This window comes from Dama dama, chromosome 5, assembly GCF_033118175.1.
Source record: "Dama dama isolate Ldn47 chromosome 5, ASM3311817v1, whole genome shotgun sequence".
In the NCBI taxonomy this organism is placed as follows: Eukaryota; Metazoa; Chordata; class Mammalia; order Artiodactyla; family Cervidae; genus Dama; species Dama dama.
The window spans coordinates 326422-352201 of record NC_083685.1 but is presented as its reverse complement, the minus strand read 5'-3'; the positions used below and the strand labels follow the sequence as shown (position 1 = coordinate 352201).

Genomic DNA, 25780 nt, shown 5'->3' with positions numbered 1-25780 from the left:
GTCCTTCTGTCAGCCGTGCTGGTTACCTTGACAAGTTTGTACATCCTGTTTCTACACGTGGTTCTGATGGAATTCTTACACGATTAGGCAACGACACTGACAGCGTCTCCAGAGAGCGTGAGCGGATGCGCTGCGTCCCCTCTGGGGCCTGTGAGCACCCCCGCCCCCCTGGCCCGCCAGCCTGGCACCCACAGCCTCGCTGTCCAAGGGCGTCTCGGGGCCCACACCTCCCTACGCCCCCGTGGGCTGCTCTCAGTTCAGAAGCTGCAGGGGCAGCGAGTATGAGGAAGGGCAGGGCCCTGGAGGGCCAGGAGCAGGGCGCACAGGCCCCTTCACCCCGTGGGGCCACATCTAACCGCAGGGCGGGATGGCTCCCCCAGTCCCAGTGGCATAGGAGAGCGGCCCCGGTCAGTGACCCGCTCCCCACGGCGTCTGCGGCAGCAAGGACACCGCCCAGTCTCTGCAGTGCATGCCCTGGGTCATCCACTCGCTACCCCCGGAGCAGAGATGCCACAGCGACCGAGGCCGCCCCCACCCCTGCTGCAACCTCGGAGACACCTCCCAACCACATGCGGTCAGCAAGATCGGCCGAGAGAGGCAGACATGGCCGCCGGACAGCAGCACTGAGCCCCCCACGGGCTGGAGAGCTAGGCAGCTCATCCCGCGAGCAGAGGCCACGAGGCTTGCACAGTTGGCCAACACCGCCCACAGACCAGAGGGCAGCAAGTGGCTCCCCGGGGAGGCAGCCGCTGACCCCCACCACCCACGGGGGCGAGAACGAGTCCTGCAGGGGCTGCAGGCGCCTTCGCAGCAGGAGCGGGGCAGACTGGGGACAGCAAGGCGGTGGAAGAGGGGGACCAGGAGCCCCGTCCCTAATAGGCATGACTCATGCCTGGGGGCGTGGCCAGGGCGTGGCCGGGCGCGGGGCCTTACCTGCCAGAGCTGCAGGCACATGGGCATGCCCAGTCTGGCCCCTGCCTCGGGCTTCAGGCAGCTCACCGACGTCTTGGACGGCAGCTCCAGAACTTGGACCTGACAGTAAAAAATAGGCGGGTCTGGGCTGCAGCCAGGTCGAGTCCGGGCCGCACAAGCAGGAGTCTCGAGGCTCAGCTCGGCGCTGCGGGCCTGTCTGCGCCTCCGCACAGCCCCCTGGCTCCCGGCCGTGCGGGACGCACACGTCACTCCTCAGTGACCGGCAGGGCCCTCGAGGGTGCTACCATCCAGCAGCCGCCTGGGGCCTCCCTCGTGTTGACCTCCCGGCCAGGCGGGCAGCTTGGCCCGATGTGCTGACTCAGCGCCTGCACCCCCGCCCTCCTGGCACCCCCACCGGACTGGGCCTGAAACGCGGACGGCCTGGAGCCTCTGGGCTGTCCTGGCCCCCAGCGCCCGCCGCGCTGGCCTGTGTTCGGAGTCGCCCACGCCAGCACAGACCCTCCTGGGTGCCCTGCCCGGTGGCCACTCTGTGGGGGACATGCCACGGGCAGTGTGCCGGCGGGGACACGGACAGCCCAGGTCTGCGGATGGCTAGGTCACGGTGCAGACAGTCTGCAGCATCAAGAGAACTGCACGCCTGCTGGGAATACAGGACCCAACACAGGACCCCTGGGAGGGACTCCGGGTGAACCAGAGGTGCAGACGTGCGGTGTGGGGCTGAACGCTCTCCCCAACACCACACACGCACATGCGTCTGACACACGCTCTCCACACTGTCGTGCCTGCAGGGCCAGCTTCTGCCCTGCACACCTTGTCCTCACTGCCCCAAAGACGCGGAAAAGGACCTGAGCCACGAGAGGGTTGCCCCGCCATGAGTCTGAAAAGCGAGACGCCCCCGCAGCAGCTGTGAGGCTCAGGAGAGGTGCCAGCAGGACAAAGGACGTTGGGGAGGACGCAGAGGCCCAGGGTGTGGCCTGGAAGTGACCGGGCAGACCAGGAGGACACTGGGTCCTCTCGGGGGAGACCCCCCAGGCCTCAGGCATCCAGGCGCGTCCCGGCCAAGGGCAGGGCCCAGGGGTCGTGGGCCTGCACGTTGGGGGCCTGGCCGGGGGCGGTGCTGGCCTGACAGCACGTGGCCGCGGTCCCTGTGGTCAGGGGGTGGGAGGGCCTCCCATACACCACTGCTCCCTCCTGGCGTCCGAGGGCACGTTTTGCTTCCAGAAGGATGTCTGGTTCGGGCAAGCGTGGCCACCCAAACAGCCAGGCCTGGTGGGGCGGGAGCACGTCCTGGGCACATCCGGTACCCCTGGGCCCGCGGCCTGAGTCCAGGCGGGAACACGGCGAACGGCCCGCTCCCGGGAGGTGCCCAGCCCCGGGCCCAGACCCCGCCGCCCGCTCGGGAAGGGCGCCAGTGCAGGAGGCTCAGTGCCATCTAGCTGCTGCCGCAGTAGAGAGCAGAGCCCTCTCTCTTCACATTAATAAAACTTTTAACAGGTTTTTGGCAAATTGGCAACAAAAGCACATGTAGCTCCTAATTGGAGATTTAAGTGCCTCGGTGAACAAACAGACGCCTGTTCCTGCCTCGTTATTTATGAGCTGGGTCTGCTCTGAGATTCACGGCTCCTCTTGTGCGCTGGCCAAACTTCCTGGGTGCAGGCCTAACCCTGCCTGCCAAACGGCCCTCAGGGAGCAAGGACACAGTGGGGGATGGAGGGGGTGCCGCCCGCGGGTATGTGGCTCTGACCCCCCCAGGCCCAGCTGACCAGTCCCCGCTCAGCCTGCGCCCCCCCCAACAGTGACCCTGGGGCCTGCTCTGATGTCCCCCTCTGTCCTGCAGTCGCCACCCCAGTACACGTCCCCCAGCAGCGTCCCAGCCCTGCCCAAGGCCTCACGCCGGTGCCCAGCTCTGACCCCGAAAGGCCACCTCCCCTGCTGGCCCGGCTCTGAGGCCCACCTGGACCACTGGGTCTGCCTGCTCCTGATGCCCTGAGGGCCTCCCGGAGACCTCAGCCCACCTGGGCCCCCTGCCCAAGCCCACCACCATGGCCACCATGTAGAAGACCAGACCTCGGCCGCTCAGAGACCCCAGAGCCGCTCAGGGCTCACTCACCTCATCATTACCTCTCCCGGGCACGGCCACCATCCAGCGCTGCGGGCCCTCGCCCAGGATGGAGGCCCTGCAGAAGCCCATGTTCTCCAGGCGCACGGCGTCTACCACGGCATTCCTGCCCTCAGCCAGGTCCCACACGCACAGCTGTAGGTCGCGGCCCTGGCTGCCAGAACAGGAGGCGGCGGGCTGTGACCCCCTCAGGGAGGGCCCCGGCTCCTGCGCTGAGAAGGGCCACACTCGCGCCTGCAGCCCAGACGTGCTGGCCTGGGGTCCGTGGCAGACGGGGGCAGACACTGAGGACGGGTCGTGGCAGCCCGCCCACCGCCTGGCACTGACACCCTGAAAGGCTGGGCCCACCGCAGCTCAAGCCTGCGTCCCTGCAGCGGCCCCTTGCTGGCCCTCAGGTCTCCTGTCCGAGGAGCCCAGGAGCAGGGGACCGTCTCTGACATGTGCACTGTGCACACGCCCCCGGGGGACGAGGCATGGACGTGGAGGGTCTCCTCCAGAAGGCCCGCCTCAGCAGTCCGACCTGAGAGCCCCAGGGATCCAGGGAACGGGAGGCTCAGCCCACAGAACCCAAGGGCCGGCCGAGGTCCGGGAACATGGGGAAGGCACGTGGGCACAGGCGGGAGGGGACAGAGGGGCCGGGACAGCGGGTGGGCTGACCCGGGGCCTGCACGAGACCCCGTGTGGGCCACAAGCCCGTACCCGGGGGAGGAGTCATGTGTGGGGCGGGACAGAAGCGGAGGTGGGGGCTGGGCGGCCCACGAGGGCAGTGGGGACACGGGGCCTCCACGCTGGCCCCCGAACCAAAGGACCAGGCACAGCCACGCACGTCATCGCCGGGCTGGGAGCGGCTAGCTTGGATCCCGGGCGAACACTGGCCGGCCAGCGCTCACCAGGCCCTTGGACCGGGCAGGCTGTGCCTCGCCCTGTCCCTTGTGTGTGTGGGGGGCCCCTGGGTGTCATCTCCAGGGTGGCATTCCACACTCGGGGCCAACAACATGGGGACGACCCTGTGCACAAGGCCGACGCCCACCCCTCACGCCTGCACAGATGTGCTCGCTAGGTGTGCCCACTAAAAGCTGCCCCCCTGAAGGCAGCGGGGGCCTTCGCCTCCGCCTGTTCCCGTGTGACTAACGGGCCGTCGCCCACGGTCCTCACTGACGTTTGTGTCCCGACCACCCCGACCCCAGACCAGCCAGCAGGAGCCTCTTCTCGGGCACCGGGGCCCCCGGGAGGCTTCTCAAGCCTCATCCACACCAGCCCCAGGTGAACCCCTCTGCCGCGCACTGGCAAAGGCGGGCACCTGGACCACACGTTCAGAGCAGGACAGGCACTCACGACACGGCAGCCGCACACCCTGGCCTGTCCCGCCGGCAGGGTGGGCGGAAGCTGCTCGGTCGCTCGTTTAGGTTAAAAACCCCCCGGAAACATAAAACGAGTCTCCGCACTTTGGAAATGCCTGTTCAGATGGTAAAGCAAGAAGGTGGGGGCATCCTTCCAAAGATGGAGAGGAAGGGCCAGGCAAGCAGGGGCGGGGGAGCACGGCTGCCCAGGGCTCCCCCACGACCACACAGCCACGCTCAACTCCCATGCCTCTTTCTGTAAGCTTGTCACTCAGCCCAGAGCAGGAGGAGGGGCCCGCCCACGGGGGCTGCGGGGCCTGGTGAGGCTGGCCCGGGCCCCAGCTTTGTCCTCCGGCCCCTGACGTGAAAGGGCACCTTCCCCTCGAGTGCCACTTCAGAGGCCGGACTTGCAAACACAGCTGGGCCCCGGCCTCCACACTGCCGCACACACCTGGCTCCTCAAGCACCTGAGCGCTCTGCGTCTGGCCCGGCGGGGCACCCTGGCCAGCTGGCACGCACGCACACCAGCGCCCCCCCACGTGTCCACAGGCCGGCTCTCCAAGGGGCCCGCCTCCCGGGGGGGCTCCCCCAGGACAGCCCAGGTTGCTTGGGGGAGCAGGGGGCCCATAAAGGCCTACACCTCCACTCAACACCCAGGAGGAAGGCTGGGCAGCTCAGTGGGGTCTTCGGACACAGCCCCTACTCCAGCCATCATGGAGAGCGCAAGGCCCATGTGCAAGGGGTGCGTCTGGGCAGCGCGGGGGATGGGGCGAGGCCCTATGAGGGCTGGACGAGCACACGCCCAGGACACGGCCCCAACTTGCCCAGCCTCAGCCGCCCCAGGCTCGCAAAACGCTTGCGTCCAGCACAAAAGTGCTTTGAAACCCCCTGGGGCCTCAAGGCCTTGGCTCCTGGGGACCAGGCGCCATGGTGCCCAGGTGCCCAGGCTCCAAGTCCAGAGCCGCAGAGCCGACCTGTCCAGGAGTCCTGGGGCAGAGAGTGCTTGGGAAAGCCCTCTGACATGTCAGCTATCTGGGGGTGTGACCCCTGGAGAAGGGCAGAGAGCCCCAGGCAGCAATCAGTCTGACAGCGGGGCCCCCGAACTGGACGGTGCCTCTCTCCAGGGGAAGGCGGAGGCCCCCAGCATACCCTGTACCCCCCAGTGCCCTCCGGCTGCCTCCTGGCCAACCGCCCAGCTGGGGCGCGTCCCATCGCCTCTGCGGGCCCCTGCCCTGATGCCAGCCCCCAGCCCCTCCTGGGACGCACAGGCCAGGCCCACGCGGCCTCCACACACGTGGTCTCCTGCCCAGAGACCGCACCCCTCGCTCTGCCGTCTCCCGCCCCCCCAGCACCTGCAGGGCCTTCCGGCACACCCCCCGCCCAGCAGCCTGCTGAGTTTCAGCGCAGGCTTGGTGCCGCCCCGGGGGACCAACCGCCCCCTCGCAGGAAGGCAGCTGCGTAGTGGGTATCCTGACACCACGGCCCAGCCTGCAGGGGGCGGTGGGCTACGGTGGGCCCCGCTCGGGCCAGGGGCCGCGGGGCGCGGCCTCAACCATCCGGGCGGAGAGCAGCTCTCCCTTCACCTTCAGCATTTGCTTCATTAGCTGCTGTGGCTGCGTCTGGTCTTCGCTGTGGCACGTGGTCTTTCCTTGCCAACCACAGGGCCCCTGGCTGGGGCGCAAGCACTTAGGAGCTGCCCGCGGCCTGTGGGCCCTGACGGGGGGAGCCTGCGGCCGCTGTGCTCAAAGTAGACCCGCACCCCCAGCCCACAGGAGCTCCCCGGTGGGTTCTCCACAGAGGCCGCCCTAGGACAGCCCCCTGGTGCCGGGGCTGCCCTGCGGCTGGGGCCCCGGGCCATCCACGGGAGACCTCCACCCCTGGGTCAGCGCCACCGTGACCCACCTGAGCAGCTGGGGCCCCCGGGGAAGCGTGTGCAGCCAGGTCACACACTGGCCCCCGTGGCCGTCCAGGGCGGTGAGCGGCCTCCGCGTCTGTAGGCTCCAGATGTGCACCAGCCCACGCAGCGACCTGTTCAGACAGCACGGCAGGGCCGGGCGGGGGGGCAGTCAGGGCCGGCCCCGGGGCCGGGGGGGGGCGGGCGGACTGGAGTCAAGCCTGGGGGTCGGGGGGTGGGCTGAAGTCAGGCCTAGGTGTGGGGTGGGGGCCGGGGGGACACCACTTGGCCAGTGAGCAGGCACTCCAGCCAGCAACTTGCGGGGGACAGCTGGCCACATGCGCCCGGGAGATGCACTCCGCTTCCAGGCAGGGCAGGAGCCCGGAGCAGCTCTCTCCTGGGGAGCGGGTGCTGAGAGAGACACCCTGCATGCTTGCGGGGTGGCGGCAGCCTGGGCCTTCCCCCAACTCCTCCTGGCCGCCTGGGCAGAGCACTCACCCTGAGAGGAGCAGCGGGCATCCCTCGGCTCCATCGCAGAAGTGCAGCGCGTGCACGGCTGAGTGGGCGCCACGCAGAACGAACTGGGGGTCCGGCGGTGGGGGCGCAGGGGCTGCCATGCGCTCGCCTGCAGACAGAGGGGGGCGTGAACAACCGCGCGCTCCTCACTCCTCCAGATGGCACAGGCGCCCCTGGGTCCCCCAGACGGCGGGCCCCCATCACCTGGAGCCCTTGCGCTGCCCTCCGCATCCCCGGGGCTGCCCTTCCTGCCCAGCCCTCCCTGCGCTGCGCAGTTGGAGGCTTGTGGGTCCCGGTCCTCCCCCCAACCCCGGCCCAAGCAACGGGCCGGCCAGTTGCCTCCTCTAGGCTCCGGACCCCGCACGCCGCCACCCAGGGGCGGAGCAGCGGCCCCCACGGTGTGCGGGCAAGACGCAGGCCTGGTAACCTTCCACCACCCGGGAGGGCTGCTCTCACAGAGCACAGACCCTGCCTCAAATCCCCGGTCTCGTGATTAAGGCCTGTGGGCCCCCCAAAGGAGGAGCTGCCGGGGCCACTCCGAGCCCCCCTGACCACCCTGCCCCAGTCCCGCTGGCAGCCACGGCCACCTGTCTGCCCACAGGTCCTGGGCCAGGCAGAGCGGACGGCTGGGAGCAGAGCCCAGGGCGGCTGAGGGGCTGTCCTGCTGGGCCCCGGGACAGTCCCCCCCAGTTTGCACACAGCCAGCAGAGTGCCACGGGGCAGGGGCCGAGGGGCTCCCACAGTGCAGGCTGCCAGGCACACAAACGTGTTCACACAGCGGGCACGCGCACACACGCACGCAGCGCGGGCCCTGGGCAGCACCAGCAGAGCTCAGCCTGCACTTGCCATCGCCCGCGGCCTGATGGGAGTTTCCAGAACCTACACGGGGCTGGCTCCAGCGGATGAATCAGGCCCCCTCGCCCTGTTTCCCAACGGAAGGATGCAGGGAACAAACTCGTCACGTTGTTACAACAGCCGGACGCTCAGGCCAAGATGAAGCCTCAGCAATTAAGGGCTCCATCATTTCAGGCAATTAAAGTAAACGCTTTATTTGAAAACTAATTAATTCTAGCTACATATTTTTCCCATGACAATACCCCGTGATGACTTGATTTATGATGTCTAATTATTCTTTATTAATCTAATTGAGAATAATCACATTATCCCATCTCCTGGCAGCAGGCCGCCCTGAGCGGTGAGCACCCGGCCGCCTGGAGGCCTCGCCCCTGGCCTGTCACTCTCCCCCTCGGCAGGCAGAGGAGTCCAACAGTTAATCCACAGAGCACAGCTTTGTGTTCTGCAAGACACATTCCTTCAAAAACTAAGAAGAGAGTCTGACGGCTCTTCCACCATTGCGACACAAGCCCCCAGGGCCCCCAGCCAAGGAGGCCATGGGGTTACACTGTGTGGGGGTTCTGGGTTCTGCAGGCCCCCCACCCCGTGTGGGCGCAGGAGGGGCAGGAGCCTGTGGCTGACCCCTGGCCTGGAGTCCTGGCCTGCAGGGGACAAGGCCAGGGCGCTCGGGGGCAGGTCATCTTACGGGAGCAGCCCCTGTGGGCGAGACCCCGCGCCGGCGGGACCATCAGGCTGAACCGGAGCTGGAGCTGCGCCCAGAGCTACCCAATGTTGCCTCACAGCTCTCAGCCACCTCGGGGTCGGAACCGCAGCCTGAGCATCCCTCACCAGGACCCGAGACCAGGCCTTGGCGGTTCATGTGGAGCACCCCGGGCTGGCTCCCGTCAACAGCACAAGCAGATGAGGAGGCCGGCCCAGCGGGGGGCCTGCAGGGGCCGCAGGTGTGGAGGGACCCAGCAGAGCGCAGGGCTGGGGCGCACGACAACGCTGCGTGGCTGAGGACCGCGAAGGCCTAAGCGGCAGCAGAGTGCAACCTGCTCAGACCTGGAGAGACCCGGCCAGGGAGAGGCTGCTCGGGGCAGGGGGTGCTCTGGGGCTGCAGAGGAGATGCTCCATCAGGGGGACACGTGAGGACAGGTCGCCCCGTCCACCACCTCCCAGGGGACATGAGAGGACAGGCCACCCCATCCACCACCTCCCGGGGGACACGCGAGGACAGGCCGCCCCGTCCACCACCTCCCAGGGGACATGAGAGGACAGGCCACCCCATCCACCACCTCCTGGGGGACATGCAAGGACAGGCCGGCCCATCCACCCAGGCCTGCAGGAACCTCCTGACGCACCCACAGGGGCCCAGAGAGGACATTTGGCTCAGACTCAGGGCAAAAGTCAAGGTCAAGAGGAACAGCAGGGCAATTCTTCTGAACTCCAGAGACTAAAGAGCACGCTGACCACATGCCACGTGTGGGCCTCGATGAGGTCCTGGTTTACATCGAGAGCCCGAGATAAAAAAGGATAAAACAAAATAAAACAAAAAGGATAAGACAGACTCAGGCATTCAAAGAAAACTTCAGCACAGTGGTAGCAGCAAAGAAAACCAGCAAAGAGAACTCAACAGGCTCCATGGACACAAACAGCAACCCATCAGAGAAAATTCCATTACAGTCCCAACTAAGAAGATAAAAGACTTAACCATGAGTCGTTTAACTGTTGGACATCAAAAGGGCTAAAAACCTAAAGTATCTTTAAAACACGTGGATGTCTTCAAAATGAAGGAAGAGCTAAATACCAAATAGAAAATTGGGCAAAAGACACGAACAGACAATCCACACATTGAGACAGGAGAATAGTCCTTGAAGCTAATGAGAGGTGCTCCCGCCCAGGACTGATGCTGCCCCAGCAGCTCTGGTTCTGGCTGGGATGGAGCAGGCTCGATGCTGACTCTCTCCTCTCTCTCCGGTCAACTGCAAAGAAAACCTCCAGGCAAAACATAAATAGTGATTACCTGAAGCTGTAAGACAGAAATAGTATGGACCTAACAGAAACAGAATAGGTGGCAAGAATACACAGAAGAACTGTACAAAAAAGATCTTCACGACCCAGATAATCACAATGGTGTGATCACTCACCTAGAGCCAGACATCCAGGAATGTGAAGTCAAGTGGGCCTTAGAAAGCATCACTACGAACTAAGCTAGTGGATGTGATGGAATTCCAGTTGAGCTATTTCAAATCCTGAAAGGTGACGCTGTGAAAGTGCTGCACTCAATATGCCAGCAAATTTGGAAAACTCAGCAGCGGCCACAGGACTGGAAAAGGTCAGTTTTCATTCCAACCCCTAAGAAAGGCAATGCCAAACAATGCTCAAACTACCACACAATTGCACTCATCTCACACGCTAGTAAAGTAATGCTCAAAATTCTTCAAGCCAAGCTTCAGCAATACATGAACCATGAACTTCCAGATGTTCAAGCTGGTTTTAGAAAAGGCAGAGGAACCAGAGATCAAATTGCCAACATCCACTGGATCATCAAAAAAGCAAGAGTTACAGAAAAACATCTATTTCTGCTTTATTGACTATGCCAAAGCCTTTGACTGTGTGGATCACAATAAACTGTGGAAAATTCTTAAAGAAATGGGAATACCAGACCATCTGACCTGTCTCTTGGGAAACCTGTATGCAGGTCAGGAAGCAACAGTTAGAACTGAACATGGAACAACAGACTAGTTCCAAATAGGAAAAGGAGTACATCAAGGCTGTATATTGTCACCCTGCTTATTTAACTTATATGCAGAGTACATCATGAGAAACACTGGGCTGGAAGAAGCACAAGCTGGAATCAAGATTGCCGGGAGAAATATCAATAACCTCAGATATGTAGATGACACCACCCTTATGGCAGAAAGTGAAGAGGAACTAAAAAGCCTCTTGATGAAAGTGAAAGAGGAGAGTGAAAAAGTTGGCTTAAAGCTCAACATTCAGAAAACTAAGATCATGGCATCTGGTCCTATCACTTCACGGGAAATAGATGGGAAACAGTGGAAGCAGTGTCAGACTATTTTTTTGGGCTCCAAAATCACTGCAGATGGTGATTGCAGCCATGAAATTAAAAGACGCTTACTCCTTGGAAGGAAAGTTATGACCAACCCAGATAGCATATTAAGAAGTACAGACATTGCCAACAAAGGTCAGTCTAGTCAAAGCTATGGTTTTTCCAGTGGTCATGTACAGGTAAGAGAGTTGGACTGTGAAGAAAGCTGAACGCCAAAGAATTGATGCTTTTGAACTGTGGTGTTGGAGAAGACTCTTGAGAGTCCCCTGGACTGCAAGGAGATCCAACCAGTCCATCCTAAAGGAGATCAGTCCTGGGTGTTCATTGGAAGGACTGATGCTGAAGCTGAAACTCCAATACTTTGGTTACCTCATGCGAAGAGTTGACTCATTGGAAAAGACCCTGATGCTGGGAAGGATTGGGGGCAGGAGAAGGGGACGACAGAGGATGAGATGGTTGGATGGCATCACCAATAGAATGATGATGAACATGAGTTTAGGTAAACTCTGGGAGTTGGTGATGGACAGGGAGGCCTGGCATGCTGTGATTCACGGGGTCGCAAAGAGTCGGACACGACTGAGCAACTGAACTGAACTGAAGCTCTAAGAAGTGAACAACGGCAGACAGACTTTGGAGGCAGGCAGGAACTTGCAGAGCTGAGCTGAGTGGGGACGAGCTTCCTGCTTCTGTGTTTGCATCCTGGGGCACTGCCTCCAGGCTGGGTCGGGCTGCAGGGCTGCGAGGCAGGGGTGGCTAAGACTTGGGGAGGAACTAACTTCAGTGCAGGGAAAACGTCTGAGTCCTGGACGGAGTCAAACACGTAGTGCATGCTGTAGGAGCGCACCAAACGGCCTCCACTACCCTGGTTCTGAAGACCCCGGCTCTGACTCCCCAGCAGTGCCTGGCATGGCACCTGCTTCTCTCCTCTCTCGGCCCAGCCCTAGGTGTGGCCTCGGATGCAGAGCTGTGTGGGAGAAGAGGCTCTGAGGGCTGTCCCGACTTTGTGGCCAGAGGGACCGTGCAGAAAGGGCCCTGCCAGATCCTGTGTGTGTGAGACAGACGGCAGAGGGCAGAGAGCTACAGAGACAGACAAGCAGTCGTGGAATGAACCCTGGAAAGCCTGCACTCACCTCTGAGCTGTATGGGGTGGGATGGACCCAAAGCAGCGCCAGCATCAGCACCTGAGTTGGGACCACTGAAAACGGCCCAGGGCTCAGGCTGACCCCAGAGTGACTGGTGAGTGGGCGAAAGCTTTGGAAATGGATATGCAAGTAAAAAAACTGTGGTCCGTGCAGAGGGAGAGGCCATCTGACTGCGGTGACGGCCTGCTAACACGACACTGAACGTTCTCCAGGGGCCCAACATAATAGTCCGTCCAGGGTATGACATAAAGTTATTCCACACACAGAACCAGGAAATGAGATAAATTCTCGGAGCAAACGACAATTTACAGATGCCAACCGCGATGGTTCTGATGTTGGGAACATCAGATAAGGGTTTTAAGTGGCTTTTATGATTGTACTCCATGAGGCAAAGGTAAACACACTTGAAATGAATGAAGGGAAGTTCCCAGCAGAGAGGTTCCTGGGGCTTCCCTGGTGGTCCCGTGGCTGAGACATTACAGTCCCAGTGCAGGGGCCCAGGTTTGATCCCTGGTCAGGGAACTAGATCGCACAGGCTGCAGCTAAGAGCTGGTGCAGCCAACAAGTAAATTCAGATAAATATATGTGTGTGTGTGTATCTTAAAAAAAAAAAAAAGATATGAAGTGGCAAATCAGAACATGAGAACATACTCACCGGCCCTGTGCATCAGGGAAATCTAGTGACAGTCGCGGCCACGTGCCCTGCAGGCTCAAGGGAGCAGCCAGTGTTAAAGACAGGCCACACCACCAGCTGCTGGGACGTGTGTGAAGCGGGGGAGCTCTCCTAGGAGTATACTGGTTCAGTCACTTTGGAATACAGTTTGGCTGTGTCTCAAGAAAAAGGCCCCACACTGGGGCCGGTCCTAACACCCACAGAGGCTGAACACACAGTGGTGGACCCTACCCCAGCAAAGCAGCGCTGATCAGGCCTCCCCGTGAGTCAACCTCAAAATCACGTAAAAGCAGCACCCAGTGGAAGAGAGGAAACACCGTGACGCTGTTTAGATAAAATTGTAGAAAGAACAACCTACCCAGCGGCCACAGGAAGCAGCTGGGGGCACCTGTGGAGGGGTGGTGCGGGCAGCGGGAGGCTGTGTGATGTCAGAGGTCGTGAAGAGGCCCTGGGCACTCCCCCAGGATGACGTGCATGTGTCTCAGGTGTGCGTGTTGCATGTGCGTGTGTCTCAAGTCCGTGTGTCAGGTTCATGTGTGTCCCACGTGCGCATGTCAGGTGCGCGTCTCAGGTTCACGTGTGTCCCATGTGCACGTGTGTCAGGTTCACATGTGTCCCACGTGCGCGTCTCAGATGCGCGTGTCAGGTTCACATGTGTCTCAGGTGCGCGTGTGTCCCACGTGCGTGCGTGTCAGGTGTGCGTGTGTCTCAGGCACACATGTCAGATGCGCGTGTGTCTCAGACGTGCTTATGTCAGGTGCGTGAGTGTCTCAGGTGCGCGTGTGTCCCACGTGCGTGTGTCAGGTGCGTGTGTCACAGGTTCACGTGTGTCCCACGTGCGCGTGTCAGGTGCGCACGTGTCTTAGGCGCGCGTGTCAGGTACGCGTGTGTCTCAGGCGCGCGTGTCAGGTACGCGTGTGTCCCATGTGCGCGTCTCAGGTGCGCGTGTCCCACGTGCACGTATCTCAGGTTCACGTGTGTCCCACGTGCGCGTGTGTCTCAGGTGTGCATGTCAGGTACGCGTGTGTGTCAGGTACGCGTGTGTCAGGTGCGCGTGTCCCACGTGCGCATGTCTCAGGTGCGCGTGTCTCAGGTGCGCGTGTGTCCCACGTGCGCGTGTGTCTCAGGTGCACGTGTCTCAGGTGCGTGTGTGTCAGGTACGCACGTGTCAGGTGCGTGTGTTCAGGTGCGCGTGTGTCAGGTGCACGTGTGTCTCAGGCGCGTCAATGCTTACACAGGTGGTGGAACTTTTCCAGTTATCTACTTCAAATGTGTGCGCTTTATTGTGTATCTGCAATATTTAAAAACACTGAACACCACCTACCAAAGATGTGAGCAGACACTTCACCTGCAAGATGCACAGATGGTGAACACTCGGCTCAGCACCCTTAGCCTCACGGAAATGCAAACAAAAGCGCCATAGCTCGGGTGAGGCCAGCAGACCCGCTGTGAGGATGCAAACTGCAGGAGCCCACAGCCAGCCGGGCGGCCCCAGACCAGGGAGCAGCAGTCACGTCGCCAGCCCCGGGACCGCTGGACATCTCCTCCAGAGAAACGAGATGGTGCCTGCAAACGCCTGCACCTGAGCGGTCTGCTCTGTTCAGAGTATCGCTCAAGTGCAAAATGACCAAACCACCACCCACCCTAGAGCAACAGTGCAGGAACCAAGTGTTGAGGGATGCAATGCCGCGCACGCGTTCAAGAGAATGGGAGCAAGGGCCAGCCTACACTGCACGGCCCAGCTCACCGGGCATGCTGGAAACGGCAGGTGCCAGGGCTCGGGGGTGGGCAGAGGGGGGTTTCTGCCTGCGCGTGGGCACTCCCCACAAGCACATGTCGTAAGGATCAGCCTGAGGCCACAGAGACGAAGGAAACAGCTGAAGGAATGGGACAGCGGGCAGAGACCTGTGAGGAGGCCGCCTTCCTCTGGGGAGACAGGGCTCGTGTGGACAGACGTTCCCTGGCTACGGTGCGTGCAACGGCCCTTTATGTGGGAGGTCCTGCTCCCCGAAACCCAAACCCCAGGCCCGTCGTGAGGAACACAGGCAGTAAGTCCCGGCTGAGGGCACTCGCTCAGAACTGTCTCGGGCGCCACAGCCCACAGGAGCCCCCACGGACGCAACAGACCAAGGGGTCATGTCCAGCTGGGGCCCTGGGGAAGGACTGCAGGGAAAATGGAGGAAACTGGAATAAGCCCAGGAATCAGGGGGACCACAGTGTGTGAGGCTGCTCATCCCGCAGAGGACGACCGCACCAACTGGGGGCGAGTGCCCTCCGACTGTCCTCAAGGTCACTGATCTCCAAACCACATGGACCGGGGAATATCTGGGGGCCACTGCTTCTCCAGTGACTCACCACCAAGAGGTTATGAAAACCCAGCTTCCTACCTACATTTTCTGGCTTTAGATCCAATTTCTCACTCCAGTTAAGATGACTTTAAACAGACTCACTGCCAATTTTTAAGTGCTTTTCCTACTTTAAGTGATTTCCCACCATATTTTTGCCCTAATAGACTTAGATCCTAGAATGGACTGGAACGGGTGAATTTTACTCAGATGACCATTATATCTACTACTGTGGGCAAGAATCCCTCAGAAGAAATGGAGTAGCCATCATAGTCAACAAAAGAGCCCAAAATGCAGTTTTGGATGCAATCTCAAAAACGACACAATGATCTCTGTTCGTTTCCAAGGCAAACCATTCAATATCACTGTAATCCAAGTCTATGCCCTGACGAGTCACGCTGAAGAAGCTGAACAGTGATGACCTACAAGACCTTCCAGAACAAACACGCAAAAAAGACATCCTTTTTGTCATAGGGGACTGGAATGCAAAAGTCGGAAGTCAAGAAATACCTGGAGCAACAGGCAAATCTGTCCTTGGAGTACAGAATGAAGCAGGGCAAATGCTAACAGAGTTTTGCCAAGAGAACGCACTGGTCATAGCAAACACCCTCTTCCAACAACACAAGAGAAGACTCTTCACACGGACATCACCAGATGGCCAACATCGAAATCAGATTGATTATATTCTTTGCAGCCAAAGATGGAGAAGCTCTATATAATCAGCAAAAACAAGACTGGGAGCTGACTGTGGTTCAGATCATGAACTCCTTATTGCCAAATTCAGACTGAAATTGAAGAATGTGGGGAAAACCACTAGACCATTCAGGCATGACCTAAATCAAATCCCTTACGATTATACAGTGGAAGTGACAAATAAGACTTAAGGGACTAGATCTGATACAGTGTGTGATGAACTATGGACGGAGGTTTGTGACACTGTACTTGAGACAAGGATCAAGACCATCCCCAAGAAAAAGAAATGCAAAAAAGCAAAATGGATGTCTGAGGAGGCCTTACAAATAGCTGTGAAAAGAAGAGAAATGAAAAGCAAAGGAGAAAAGCAAAGATATATCCATTTGAATGCAGAGTTCCAAAGAACAGCAAGGAAAGATAAAAAAGCCTTCCTCAGCGATCAATGCAAAGAAATAGAGAAAAACAATAGAATGGGAAAGACTAGAGATCTCTTCAAGAAAATTAGAGATACAAAGGGAATATTTCATGCAAAGGTGGGCTCACTAAAGGACAGAAATGGTATGAACCTAACAGAACCAGAAGATATTAAGAAGAGGCGGCAAGAATACACAGAAGAGCTATACAAAAAAGATCTTCACGACCCAGATAATCACAACGGTGTGATTACTCATCTAGAGCCAGATATCCTGGAATGTGAAGTCAAGTGGGCCTTAGAAAGCATCACTATGAACAAAGCTAGTGGAGGTGATGGAATTCCAATTGAGCTATTTCAAATCCTCAAAGACAATGCTATGAAAGTGCTGCACTCAATATGCCAGCAAATTTAGAAAACTCAGCAGTGGCCACAGGACTGGAAAAGTCAGTTTTCATTCCAATCCTAAAAAGGCAATGCCAAAGAATGCTCAAACTACTGCACAATTGCACTCATCTCACACGCGAGTGAAGTAATGCTAAAAATTCTTCAAGCCAGGCTTCAGCAATACATGAACAGTGAACTTCCAGATGTTCAAGCTGGTTTTAGAAAAGGCAGAGGAATCAGAGATCAAATTGCCAACATCTGCTGGATCATCAGAAAAGCAAGAGAGTTCCAGAAAAACATCTATTTCTATGCCAGACTATGTTGACATTTTGACTATGCCAAAGCCTTTGACTGTGTGGATCACAATAAACTGTGGAAAATTCTTAAAGAAATGGGAATAGCAGACCACCTGACCTGCCTCTTGAGAAACCTGTATGTAGGTCAGGAAGCAACAGTTAGAACTGAATATGGAACAACAGACTGGTTCCAAATAGGAAAAGGAGTACATCAAGGCTGTATATTGTCACCCTGCTTATTTAACTTATATGCAGAGTACATCAGGAGAAATGCTGGGCTGGAAGAAGCACAAGCTGGAATCAAGATTGCCAGGAGAAATATCAATAACCTCAGATATGCAGATGACACCACCCTTATGGCAGAAAGTGAAGAGGAACTAAAAAGCCTCTTGATGAAAGTGAAAGAGGAGAGTGAAAAAGTTGGCTTAAAGCTCAACATTCAGAAAACTAAGATCATAGCATCCGGGTCCATCACTTCATGGCAAATAGATGGGGAAACAGTGGCTAACTTTATTTTTGAGGGGCTCCAAAATCACTGTAGATGGTGACTGCAGCCATGAAATTAAAAGACACTTACTCCTTGGAAGGAAAGTTATGACCAACCTAGATAGTATATTAAAAAGCAGAGACATTACTTTGCCAACAAAAGTCTGTCTCATCAAAGCCATGGTTTTTCCAGTGGTCATGTACATATATGAGAGTTGGACCATAAAGAAAGCTGAGGGCTGAAGAATTGATGCTTTTGAACTGTGGTGTTGGCGAAGACTCTTGAGAGCCCCTTGGATGCAAGGAGATCCAACCAGTCCATCCTAAAGGAAATCAGTCCTGAATATTCACTGGAAGGAGTGATGTTGAAGCTCAAACTCCAACACTTTAGCCACCTGATGCAAAGAGCTGACTCATTTGAAAAGACCCTGATGCTGGTAAACATTGAAGGTGGGAGGAGAAGGGGACGAGAGAGGATGAGGTGGTTGGATGGCATTACCAACTCAACGGACGTGGGTTTGGGTGGACTCCAGGAGTTAGTGATGGACAGGGAGGCCTGGTGTGCTGCAGTCCTCGAGGTCACAAAGAGTCACACACAACTGAGCGACTTAACTGAACTGAGACTTAGACCTGTCGATAGCGGCCTTCACAGAAGGTGGTCTGCACTCAGCTAAGCAGCTGCCTGGGAACCTTCGTCAGCACGCTCTCAGCTCCTCCTGGAGCAGAGGGGAGTTGGGGAGTGAGAGGCCTCCCTCACGCGGCATGGCCCCGCCAGTGGGCATGCCCTAAGGAATGCCCTGTGGTCCTGCAGGCGGGAAAAACTGAGACCCTTCCCTCTGAGCCTCCTGGGCCGCACCTGGACAGGCCATCGTCCTCCACCGCCCTGGTCAGCCCTGACCATAGCAAGGCCTGAACCCAGGACTGGCCCCCGGAAGTTGCATCACACCCGCGGAGGCCTGGGCCATCACTGGACAGCCTCCTGGCTGGACAGAGGGTCTGCCCGCCACTCCCCCAGCTCGGAGCCACGGGGAGGTCTGGGGGAGCCTGTGACACGGCACGGTGGTCCTGTCGCCGAGGCCCATGGGTCAGCGTCCTGTCCACAGTGCTGGCTCGCTGGGGGGGGGCGGCCCAGCCCTGCGCCGCCAGGAGGCTGGGCCTGCCTACGACGTTGCAGGGAAGCCTTGGTCCAGGGTCCAGGACAGAGCCCAGCCCGTTCCCTGCAGCTTGCTCCCTGGGCCTAGGACACGCGTCAGCCTCCCTGCCCGCCCGGGAGGCCCGCCGCGCCCATGGAGCCCTGGCCCAGGCGGTGCAACGGCGGGTCTGCCCGGGACCCCAACTGCACAAAGGAGCGTCTCTGGGACAGCAGCTGGCCACAGAGTCAAAGGTGCGCGTCACAGCCCTCCCGCGCCCGCCCTGCTGGGCCCCTGCCCCTTTGAAGCCTCGGTGAGTGATTGAAGCGTCTCCTTTCGGAGGGCAGATAGCACCGAGAAACCCGACTCTAAGCCCGGGATAAAGGTGGTTTGTTTCCTCTCAGCCGGTCTGTCAACACCTCCTCAGTAATTAGCCCTAATTATTACAGAGGGCCGGCCCCCATTTGGTTATTAAATCAGAAATAGTATCGTGGCCGGCTGTCTGTCAACGCCTGCCGGGCGACCTTGGATTCACTGGATCCTCTGTCAGTATCTGTGGCTTCAAAGATGCAGGCCCGGGAAGGGCTCGGGCAGGCAGCTCGGGGCCGCAAGGGGGTGGGGGCCAGGCCAGCGCCCCAGGCGGCTTCGGAGCCTAGGATGGGGGCAGGAACCAGGTACCCAGGGACCCCAACCTGCACCCTGTCCCTGACCCGTCACCCCCGCCTCCGGGCCTGGTATGGCCATGCGTGGGGAGGGCGGTCAGGGGCAGCCTGACGGCCCTGCCCAGCAACCCGCCTCAGCATGGCCTGCTCCCCGAGTACCTCCGTGGCCTGGCCTCACCCACACAAGCCACAAGGACTGACCTACAGCCATGGGCACGCAGCCATCCATCAGACCCCTTGGGACGGCGGGATGGGCCAGGAGGCAACACCAGGGTGAGGGGTCACTAGCCCAGGAGTTGGACATGGCAGGAAGGCAGGCCATGTGGGTGTGCTCGGCCGGCTGCGGGCACTTATGGGCAGGGTGGGACCCCAGCCAGCTGCAGGCCGCTGGCCTGCCTGTCCCCAGTGTGGGCATGGAAAAGCCCCCTGTTGCCCAGGACGTGGGCCTATTCCCGGCTGCAGGCCTTGGGGCCCCACTCCTGCCAGGAGGTCTGCTCCCCGGGGCCCAGCAGCCCAGGGCTGACCACGGTGCCTGGTGGTGCTCTGCAAGGCCTGGGATGCAGCCGACGCCCACGGGCCGGCAGCAGGAAGCTCCGGGGAACTTGGAGGGGTCCACACCCGTGGGGGTAAAGGGCGCGCCCACTCAGGGCTCCTTGGCAGCCAGCAGGCGGCCCCAGCAGGCTGCTCCTGTGCGGGCAGGTGTGGGCTCACCCCCGCCACTGGCCAGTCCGGCGCCGCTCAGATGCGCAGGTGGGCAGGGAGGGGTGGGCCCGTGACGGGGAGACAGGACCGGGAGGGCGGGAAGGGGCCGCCGAGGCAAGGCGACCTGAGTCACGTGGAGGAAGAGCGTCCAAACTGGGGGCACAGGGTGACATCCTCACACCGCTGCCTGGGGCTGAGGAGCTCGGCACGCGGGGTGATGTTGGAGGGACGCTCATGCCGGCAACCCGAGACTTCTAGGATGCAAGACCAAGCAATCCGTGTTGGTGTCAACAGGTCAGCCGCGCCCCCAAGTCCACGCCTATCGGAAAGGCCAGGTCAGTGCCCTCCTGCCCTCCCAACCCACAGCAGGCCAGGCCACAGCTGACCGGGCTGGACGGATGCAGTCCCACTGGGGCCGCAGCGCCACCAAGAGGGGCGGGAACATTCAGACTCCTCCATCAGATCAGAGATGAGACGGCACTCACTTCCCGCCTGCATGCTTGCTCTGCTATATCCGCTTCCTCCCGCCAGCCTGCCCAGGGGGCTCGGTGGTAAAGAATCCACTTACAATGCAGGGGTATTTGGGTTCAACCCCCACGTCAGGAAGGTTCCCCGGAGCAGGAAATGCTGGAAGTGGCAACCCACTCCAGTACTGCTGCCTGGGAAATCCCACGGACAGAGGAGCCTGGGGTGCGTGGTCCAGGGGGTCACAAGAGTCGGACACGACTGAGGGACTGAACCGCAGCCTCCCCTGCTTCCAGACTCGAAGCTGTTCTACTCACAAGGTGTCTGTGCCATGAAATGACGCGCATGGACCGAGAGGCTCTTCTAGCATGGTAGAGTGAAATAATGCCAATAACACCTATTTTACTTGCAACGTTTTACCAGCTGGTTATTCATTTTTTCTAGAATGACTTATCAGCTGCACTTAGGTTTCAACTGATGATCTTCCGTCTTCTCCAGAACTCTAAGACCCACAGGGTCCTGAAGCACAGGCCGAGCCACCCATGGGAGCTGGTGTGCCCGCCCCTCTCTGCTGACTGGCCCAAGGCGCCTCAGACCCCTGCCCCGGCCCCGAGCAGAGCAGGATTGGTCACTGTGGCCCAGCCCCGAACCTCACAGCCCTGGTCTGGGGCCCACTCCTCCCCTCGCCGCCAGCCTGGAAGCCGGTCCTTGGGGCCACACTGCTCCCCCGAGCCCCCCCGCCCCCTGCTTCAGCCCCAACTCCTTCAGCCAGACCCCGCAACGCCCGTGGCCCAGGCAGGAGCCTCACCTGTGACTCCAGCCAGGTGCTCGCGGTTGGCCCCGGCCCCTCCCACCACAGACAACACTCACGCTTGACCATGGACCCTGTGCATGTTTAATGGCCCTGCCCATGTGCTGGGGACACCAGGCCGACTGCTGGAGGCCCCGCCGCGGGGCTCGCCGTCTGCTGGGAACGTGGCCGTCCCAGCACGAGGTGTGCGGGCTGAGGCAGGCGTGCAGTGGGCGGGACGGCCAGGGAGGGCAGCGCGGCCCTGATGAGACCGGACCTGGGAGGGGCCCAACTGGCGGGCTGGCGGCTGTGAGCCCCGGGGGCACCCTTCCTCACCAAAGCACTCCCACTCCGACCCAAGACTGAAAACAGCAGCTTCCTCCAGGCGGCCTTAACTTCCTGCCCCGAGGACGGGCGCAAGGGGCAAAGCCTGGGGCAGCGGCAAGAGCAGACACCACGCAGGAGTCCAGAGGGCGGGGACGCAGGCCCGGGCATCCCAGCATGGAAGGGGCGGGGACAAGCCCACACGGACGTCGGACGGGGATGATCCCAGGACCTCGGTCCACTTGCCGGCAGTGCCCCCCACAGGTCTGGGGGCCACTAGGGGCTTGGAGGACAAGGGGCACAAGGTAGAGACCACCACGCTGCTGCAGCTCCCCCTGGGGTGGGCGCGGGGCTCACAGGGAGTTGCCTGTGCCCAGCCACCCCGAACACACGCACCTTCCGCCCAGCAGCGGGGCTGGGCCCAGGCACCACCCGGAGCCACACCTAGTGTCCAGTGGGGCCACCCCGCCGTGACAGGGGCATGCAAGCCGCTTCACCTGGGTCACCGCCATACCTGCACAGCCCGTGCTCCGACGGGGCCACAGACGGGGGCAGGGTTGGAACGGTGTCTCTTCTGGGGCCTCGGCGATGTCCACTGCCCCCGGGGGGGAACCTAAGGGTGACTCCTGGACACCCTGGGCGAGGGGGACCTATTCTCTGGGCAGGGGCTCGGCCAGTCCTGTATGTGGAGGGGCAGCTTTGGGGGCACCTGCCCTGGCTGGGGGGCGGCTGGCCCTGTAGGACCAGGACTGTGTGCAGAGCTGGACAAGGCTGGGGGCCCCATGGGCCTGGGGTGCCCTCCATCGCCAGCGGCTGCTCAGAGCATTTCTGGACGTGGAGCTGAACTAGGAACAGCAGAAAGCCCAGAGCAGTGGAGCCAGGCCTGGGTGGAGTGCCCATGTTGCGTGCCGGACCTCTGAGAACCTAGGTGAGCACTCTCACCACGGGCAGCCGTGGGGCCACCGGTGGCCGGCTCAAGGCTGGAGGCAGAGCCCAGGGCACTGCTGCATGGCACTTGGCAGGGCCGTCTGGGGCTTGAATAACCTCCTCAAGATCCTGGGGATAAAGCCCATGGTTGTACCCAGTCCCCATGGAGGCAGGGGGCTGCCCACACTCAGGCTCAGCCTGTTAGGCTCCTGAGGTTGTCCCGGTGGTGCTCGAAGCGGGAGGTCAGGTAACTGTCCAGCTGCGCCAGGAATCGGTCCAACAGCCAAGGCGCTGTCGAAGGCGCCCGGGACCAAGCCCGGCACGCAGGGGCGGCCCTGTCTGCCACACAGCACCGAGCTCACCGAGCTCGTCTGCTCCACAGTCGTGTACACACATGGGGTCCCCATAGTAGGAGCGCTTAATCCAGGGATCCACTGGGGGGGCGTCCACGACCCCAGGAGAGGCCCCGTGCATCTGCTGCCAGGGGTGTGTGTGGCGCAGCTGGCCGCCACCCGGACAGGACAGCGAGGGCCCTGCCATCGGTGACGAGGCCTGCTGGGAGTGGACGGGAACTGCCGTGCCAGCCAGGGAGGGCACGAGGAGAGGGGCCCGGAGAGCAGGCCGGAGCAACGGACGCACAGGCAGAGGCGGCTGAAGAGGGGCACTCCAGGCAAGTGCTGAGCGGGCAGCTGACTGCGACCGCCACAGGAGAGCCCAGGAGAGCCGATGGGACCGAAAGCTGCAGGCCACCATCCGAGGCGATCTGTCCAAAAACAAGGCAGGAAGAGTGGGAAGGAGGCCCAACCATCACCAGTGGGTGGCCGACCCCGGGCCCCACCGGACCTCTCCACGTGAGGGGCCTGGAGGCCCACTGGGGAGGCCAAGAAAGCAGGCAAACACCGCCTGGCCCCTTCAAGGACAGGGTGTGATGGCGGACATGTCCACCCAGGAGAAGGAGGGCCCAGGTCAGGTCCCCCCGGGCTTCCTCGGACAGCCTGAATGGCTGTTAGGGCATTTCAGGAGGAGGGTCACGGGGGGGATCTATTCACAGCGAACACTGACCCGCCGAGGCCGGTCCTCTCGCCGTGCCTGAGGCGTGGGGGTGAGTGAAGTCACTTGTCTGCGGCCAAATGCCAACCACTAAGTGAAGATACAGCTGACCCTGGCCTGAGACCACCCTGGCCTGCTCCAGCACTCATCACCCCCCAGTCACCCACGACGCGTCACAGTCCCGCGGACCGATGCCCCCCACCCCCGCCCTGCACTCAGGTGCTCAGTGTCATGAGACCCCAAGAGCATTGCAGCTGTTACCCACGTGCCCTCCAGCCCACCCCCACCCCCATGCAGACCCCAGTCCCTACTCACAAGGCAGCCACCCCCACCCCAAGGGCCTCCTCCCTGCATCCCCCTCCCTGTCAACAGCCTGGCATCCAGCCCCTCCTGGCCGACAGCTTTAATTCCACTGGCTGTGTCTACTCTCACCACCCCAAGGTCACCACGCAAAGGGCCACCTGCTAGAGCGGGCCAAAGAAGCACAGAGCAGAGAAAAAGGGGCGGTTCCCATCAGATGCGGCGAGCCTGCCTGACGGCTAACCCCTCCCCAGTCTCCTTGCAAAAGGACGCCCACCGGTTTTTGGCACACCGTGCCTCGCTTCACCCCTCCGGGGGCGGTTTCGCCCACAAGGCTCCACACCCGCCCCCTCCACCTGTCGCCCACAGACGCCGGCCTGCACTCACCTTCGGGATGGCTCCCCGCGGGACCACCTGTCCCCCATCTGCCTGAGCTCCTCCACGGGGCACGGCCTGTAGGTCCTTCCGCCCCGCACCCCAGGGTGGCCCCCGATACCTCCCTCCGCACCCACTCCTCTGTGTGCGCGTGTTGGGGTAGGAGGTCTTCCACCCTAAAGCCCGTCCCGCCCTGACACTGACACGCTGGGGCGACAGGTGAACGCCGCGCACGGCCCTGCCGAGCAGCCCAGAGTCCCGCCGGCCGCTGACAACGCGCGGCCCACGGAGCACTCCGGCCCCGGCCCCGCGAGGCGAGGGGAGGCAGCGGCCGCCCCACCTGTGGGAGCCGGGTGCCCAGCCCGCCCGGCCGTCCCCCGGATCGCGCGCCGCCGCACCGAGCCCACCTACCTGCGGCCGCGCGGCGCCACGACGGTGCCGCTCCCTCGACGGCACGCACGGGCGGGCGAGACCGGCCGCGCGAGGCCAGGCCCGGCACGGCGCGGGCCGAGGTCGGGAGAGAAGGAAGGACGCGGACCCCGCCTGCCGAACCTCTGAAGACCGCAGACCCAAGCGGCCAGGCTGCCGGCCCCGCCGCGACGTGGACCCCGCCCCCTGCGTGCGCGCGGCCGCCTCTTACGGCCCCGCGCCGGGCGCGGCCACGCCCCACGCCAGTCTCCCGGAGGCGCCCGCGCCTGCGCCTTGCGCCCGGGGGCTGCGAACGCGCAGGCACTTCCGGCCCCGCCCACGGGCGATGCGGCGCGGGGGTTGATGGGAGCGCGCCCTGCCGTGAGCCCCGCGGAGCGCCGCGAGCTGGGGCCGCGTGAGCAGGCGCGGCCGGGGCTGAGTCTGGCGTTGTAGGAGGCGCGGGGCTGAGGGCTGGCTAGCTGCTGAGGGGTCTTGGCGCCCCCGGCCTCCGCGGGCTGAGGGCGCGACCCTTACCCTCAGTTCCTGCCGAGCGCCAGGAGGGGTACTGGGAGGGTCGGCACAGAAGGGCTGCGTCGCCCGCCCGCTGGACGGCGTGTCCGCAGAGAGCCCGTCGTGGAGGCCCGGCTAGGGCCGAGCGCGGACCTGCCGCCCCGGAGCGACGGGGCGGGGCTGTCCGAGGACTGTCCGCCGTGGGCGAGCCAGGGGGAGCCGGCGCGGACCCCGAGAGCGCAGCTGCGGGGGCCGCTGGCGCCCTCCGAGTGGACTCCCCGGGGCCGCCCCGCGCGGGCGGGTTACCAGGGTCGAGGTCACCGGGAGTGGTGTCACACGAGCCCCCTCTCTGCCCTGGTCTAGCGACTCCTTTCATGAGACCGTCCCTGAAATGTTATCTGCGTTTGCACCCAAGCTTACTTGCTTTGATCCTTGAAACGGAATCAAAGGTTGCATTGTACCTTCTCAGGGTCCGTGGGCCTTTCAACAGCCTGGCCAAAAATAATAGAGGTGGCACCCAGCCAGGAAACGCCTCCTGGAAGTGTGAATGAAACTTGTATTTTTCGGTTGTGTCTTTCCTAATTGACCTGATAATTTAAACTTCCTGCTTCAGAGGAGAGGGGGAGTTCCTGACAGTTTGGCAGCTCAGGGAGGTCAGTGGAGAGAGTGGGCAGCTGGCTTTGTACAAGGCACTCATCCAGCTGGGCCATGCGGTCAGAAAACACATTCTTGGGTCCAGAACGCTTTTTTGTTGTTGTTCAGGTCATCTATGTATATGTATTTTTAATTGTGGTAAAATATAATAATTAAAATTTATCATAACTATTTCTAAGTATACATTCAGTAGCATTAAGTACATTCATATTGTTAGACAAACTTCACCACCATCACCTCCAGGACTTTTTCATCACCCCAAATGGGCACTCTGTCCCCGTTAAACACTCCCCAAGCCCCTGGGAGTCTCAATTCTACTTTGTGTTAGTTTACTTCTTCT

At 60.9% G+C, this 25780-nt stretch overlaps 1 protein-coding gene across 8 annotated transcripts in view; it reads right to left on the bottom strand.

Annotated features, from left to right (window-relative positions):
• The window catches only part of GNB1L (G protein subunit beta 1 like), a 30403-nt gene extending 4941 nt beyond the window's left edge, over positions 1 to 25462 (bottom strand). For 4 of the 8 annotated variants that reach the window (XM_061141310.1, XM_061141315.1, XM_061141316.1 and 1 more), the window contains exons 1-5: positions 24280 to 24475; positions 21731 to 22906; positions 6785 to 6911; positions 6295 to 6420; positions 934 to 1032 (exon numbers count right to left, since the gene is read on the bottom strand). In XM_061141310.1, coding sequence (XP_060997293.1) covers positions 934 to 1032; positions 6295 to 6420; positions 6785 to 6911; positions 21731 to 22116 — 738 coding nt within the window. In that variant the 5' untranslated portion in view covers positions 22117 to 22906; positions 24280 to 24475. Of the gene's footprint in view, positions 1 to 933; positions 1033 to 3043; positions 3207 to 6294; positions 6421 to 6784; positions 6912 to 21730; positions 22907 to 24279; positions 24476 to 25206 lie in introns of those variants that run through there. The other 4 variants (XM_061141311.1, XM_061141318.1, XM_061141313.1 and 1 more) reach the window with 3 other exon arrangements.
• Positions 25463 to 25780: the final 318 nt, after the last annotated feature.